Source organism: Palaemon carinicauda, chromosome 39, assembly GCF_036898095.1.
Source record: "Palaemon carinicauda isolate YSFRI2023 chromosome 39, ASM3689809v2, whole genome shotgun sequence".
Lineage (NCBI taxonomy): Eukaryota > Metazoa > Arthropoda > Malacostraca > Decapoda > Palaemonidae > Palaemon > Palaemon carinicauda.
The window spans coordinates 15859498-15864497 of NC_090763.1; the positions used below are offsets into that span (position 1 = coordinate 15859498).

The 5000-nt window shown below is 35.1% G+C and overlaps 1 protein-coding gene across 1 annotated transcript in view; it reads right to left on the minus strand.

Moving 5' to 3' along the window:
• Positions 1 to 4473, minus strand: part of kcc (solute carrier family 12 member kcc) — a 947417-nt gene extending 942944 nt beyond the window's left edge. The window contains exon 1 of the mRNA XM_068362575.1: positions 4303 to 4473. Coding sequence (XP_068218676.1) covers positions 4303 to 4387 — 85 coding nt within the window. The 5' untranslated portion in view covers positions 4388 to 4473. The remainder of the gene's footprint in view (positions 1 to 4302) is intronic.
• Between the last annotated feature and the right edge of the window lie 527 nt (positions 4474 to 5000).

Consider the following 5000-nt stretch of genomic DNA (forward strand, 5'->3'; position numbering starts at 1 on the left):
ATGATTAAAGTTAAAAACAAATTAGAAGTACAAAAAGATTTTAAGTAATTATATCAACTCGCTTGCAGGGTCAGAAACACTATCGATCAATATGACATAAACGACTGGCATCAGTAATTCGATTATATCCCATCAATAGCTAATACTTGAATATTGTATATGCGTGGCATAAATATGATGAATAACATCTATAACACTTTGAAATATCAATTTGATGTGGCATGATACTAAAGTGACGTGACGCATCAACATTATTGGTATTTAATATATCTATTAAAAAGTGCTGACATTCTATGTTTGGCTAAAACAATCCAGCAGTATTTTATAAACTACCCAATATATATATATATATATATATATATATATATATATATATATATATATATATATTTTATATATATATATAATATATGTATATTTTATATATATGGGATAATGTGGGAGGATGGGCTGTGACACCTTAGCAGTACCAGCTGAACTCGGTTGAGTCCCTTGTTAGGCTGGGAGGACCGTAGAGAGTAGAGGTCCCCTTTTTGTTTTTGTTTCTTTGTTGATGTCGGCTATTACATAAGATGATTTAGGCATACCTGAAAACCGTTAAAACAACAGAGAGAGAGAGAGAGAGAGAGAGAGAGAGAGAGAGAGAGAGAGAGAGAGAGAGAGAGAGAGAGAGAGAGAGAGAATAAATACACCGTTTATTAGCTAATATCTAATTACTGTTCAGAATCTTGAAAGCAGCATATTTCATAATTACAAAATTTAGTGAAAAAATCCTGGACTAAAATTACATCAAAACAAAATCTAAACTGGAATAATTTCAAAACTAAAAATAAAAAACCGCTACAGCAATAATTGTTAGGAATAATGGAAGAACAATGTAAGTGGGTAAAAAATTATCATTATGAAAATGCACTTGGATTCTGCCATCATTTTTTAGTTATTTCATAATTTAGTGGGGTTCATCTGACCTTTTCCCAATTTATGGTGTAATTGGTCCTTGTTAATGAAAGCAGGATTAAATTTTAAATTATATGACGACATCCTATAAAATACATATGTTACGAACTAACAAATTATGGTATTGAATAGTGCCACAGCCACTGTACAATGGTCTTCCACTGCCTTTGGATAGTTCTCTTGCTTGAAGGCACACTACTCTCATTTCTCTTCTTTTAGTATTTATTTCCCCGTTTGAAGTTTTTATTACTTATGTATGAAAGACCTATTTTCATGTTGTTACCGTTCTTAATTTCTTTTATTTCAACTGTTCATTACTTCTTTAGTAGTTTATTCATTTCCTTGTTTTCTTTCCGCACTGGGCTATTTTTTCCTGTTGGAGTCATTGGGCTTATAGTATCCTGCTTTTTCAGCTAAGTTTGTAGCTAAGCTGGTAATAATAATAAATGTACCAAAGATATCAAACTCTCAAGCTCCCATTTGTTATCCTTTTCTCCATCAGAGCAACTGAAACAAAAGCTCCCAAAATAAACAAGTAACCTGAAAATGTTAAATTCTGTAGATTCTCTCAAGGTCATTAAACCACAACAAAGCGCTTCACATGATCCCTAACAAGTGAACTTACATCTCAACACCAATCCGGACCACATTTATTCTCTCAGCTATTTTACACTAACTTTCAACAACTGTTCAAGACCGATGGAGAGGAAAAAGTAATAAACCTGCTTCCCCAATAGAGAAACTTGAAAATAGGAAAGAAAATTTACAAATTTGGATTATATTTAATGAGTTCACGTTATCTCGCGAGCCCTGTGAGACTAGAATAGAGGCTAGGCCTATTATTTGGTATTTTCGTTAGACTGCTTCATAGTGAAAAAATATCACTTATGTAATGTTGAACAAAATATTATGAAGTAATACATAACCATACATAAATAAATATGTACAAATGTATATAAATACATACTGTACACACACACACATAATATATATATATATATATATATATATATATATATATATATATATATATATATATATATATATATAAAGTCTATACTATCTAAGAGTTAATAAACATGTTTGGACTTATCATTCAGCCATAGGCCATCTCATATAACGACCGGTAACATTACGTACTCAACTGATGATCTTGACTCGAGAACCGGACCTGCATATGACATTCCTGGGTTAATAATGATAATGATGCAGAGGAAACTAAAGCTCCAATTGGTCCTAAAGAACACACAACGCGGTTAACGATCATCATCTGCCTGTTAATGGCCATCTTAACCAAAGTGTTACTAACACGAACGCACACACAATACCTCTCATCTTGGACATGAATCTTCATAATAATTCCTGAATAATTACACATTCACTTCGTATGAGTGTATGCAGTGAGGCAGCATCATTTGCATAACAATATGTCTAGCAGAGGGAAAGCGCGCGATGGATGATGGGGAAAAGCTGGTGCAGGATATAAGGATATACGTTAAATCAACATAATAACAACTAAAAATAACATCAACCTGAATTACTGAGGATAGTATTTCTAAACTACCCTCTCTCAAAATATTTTTAAGCATAATAATTATGACATGAGTTGCTCCCTAGTCTTGGGTAGTGCCATAACCTCTGTACTATGGTGTACCACTGTTCTCTTGCTTGAGGATACACTCAGGCACACCATTCTATCTTATTTCTCTATAGCTTGATTTAATATATATATATATATATATATATATATATATATATATATATATATATATATAGTGTATATGTGAAAATTTATCCTAATGTTTCTGTTCTTAAAATATCTTATTGTAATTGTTCATTATTTCTCTTGTAGTTTATCATTTCCCTTCATCAATGGGCTGTTTTTTCCTGTTTGAACCCTTGGGATTATTGCATCCTTTCCCACCTAGGGTTGCAGCTTAGATAGTAGTAATAATAATAAGGTATCCTACTCACACCAATGATAGAAATAAGTTCTGTTAATATTCATTAAAAGAAAAATATATCCTTCCATTTCGCAAAACAAAACATCCTATTACGTTCTTTCTTCTGGTTCCTTCCTCCTTGGGCAGAGGAGTGGAGCTTTTGGTTCCGTTAAGGAGAGAACTTGTGCCCACGCTCATCCTAACTTGGCATTTATCTGACCTGTGCCTCACTGCCATGCCCAGATGACGTAATGCTGTGAATGCACTTGTTCCCTCCCTGATTTAATTACCCAAGTGCAATTATATCTATTATTGACGTCTAGGTGATCTGTTATTGAAATAATTTTTTTTTCAACTTAAACCAAGAGCTTGTTTTAAATTTATGCATTGTAGATTAAAATTGGTCTTTCAAAGTAAGAATACAACAAATAGCTAAGATTGTTTAAATAGACAAATTTCTAATAAATAAAATCAAGAAAATTACAAGGAAAAAACTCAATGTAATGAGACTGTTTATACCACACGAAAATAGTCATCGTACCCCTGGCAATGGTGTGGAGGAGGGTGTTGAATTTTTTTGGTACCAAGGGGTCATCCACCTCAAGATTGCTAAAAAACTTAACTTCTCATCGAACCACTGACAGAGGTCAAATAATTCAATGTACAATTCTTTGACGAAAAAATCTCACAAAATGTCCCCTTAGAAGAAGGTGAAATAAACAAACGACTTAACGTTGCTTCATCTGCTAAGTCAATCCCACGCACATAGACCCCGTTATAGAGACCACTGACTCATTCCCGGTGATCTCAACGAAGTAACGGGATTTAAAAAGCACAAGACAAAGAAATAATATTCTACCACATTAGTAAATCAATATATAGACATGATTTATAAGATGCAAGTCAACGCCTACAAAACGCCACCAAAGAGCATGCAAAGCGAAGAAAAGCAAAGCGTGGAAGTTTAGGAGGGGAGAGAAATGTAAGCAAATACACTACTCGTCAAGTGTGACGAAACAAGCCAGCTCTCCCCAACCACTACTGATTTTGTTAAGCCAAACCTCTTAATACACTAATGCAATTACTTTGAATTGGATTTTAATATCAAATCTCGAATTTAACTTTGAATCAGTGGAAATCGAGGCATACGAGCTGAACAAGTTTCCGTCAACGGCAAAAATGGATATTTCTAGGGCGTGGGAAGGATGGGAAAGGCTTTCATTCATGTTAGTAGCAGCGGAAAGTTAGTTACCGTTGGGAATGCCGAAACCAAGAGGTGTTGGACCATCGTGCTCTCCTCCAGAACCACCACCAATGCTGTCTCCAACACTTTCAATCTCTCCATCACCCCCACCACCACCTCCGCCAGGTGACGTTGCAGGCGTACCAATGCTTGCCTTACCGTCGTAGTCATCCTGTTCGGTTGCTCCGTAGTTGGTTCGTGGGCCTCCATCCCCTACCGAGGAAACTTTAAACCTTTCACTCATGGCGAAGGAAAAAAGGAGAAAATCCACGAGGGAGTCAGAACGATAGAGCTGGCGCTGATGCACCCACACACTTCCACACCTTACGTCAAACTGGCTGTGGAGAGCGGCAGCGCGGGAAAAACTGTCATTATTCGTGTAATCCCAATAGATTTTTTTCTGATCACATTTAAGTGCTTCATATATCACAAAATGTCAAAACACATAAACCTTGAAAAAACTACCTGCTAATTTTTAAGTAGAATAGATTATGTATTTACCTTTGAATAATACATCGTACGTCCGCCAAGGCAGGTAGAACCCGCCAGGTTTAACTATTGACGATTTACTAATTTTATAAAATAGTTATTTTCCATTTCAGTCAGGTTCACATACGCCAGACGTCAATTGTTGTAAAATGTATACGTCATAAATTGTGAAATACTTTAACAAAACTTTATTGAAGCCCTTTTGAAGGCAGATTTCATCTTCGCTGGTCTAAAAGGAAAAAAAAAAAAACTTAGTCATGTCACGCCCCCCTCTTGTCTCAAGTAAAACATATTAAGCCGCACCACTGACTATTGCAATGTCTTCCTTTGCTGCAATTCTAGCCAGCTCTGCTCTTGATAAAAAAAGA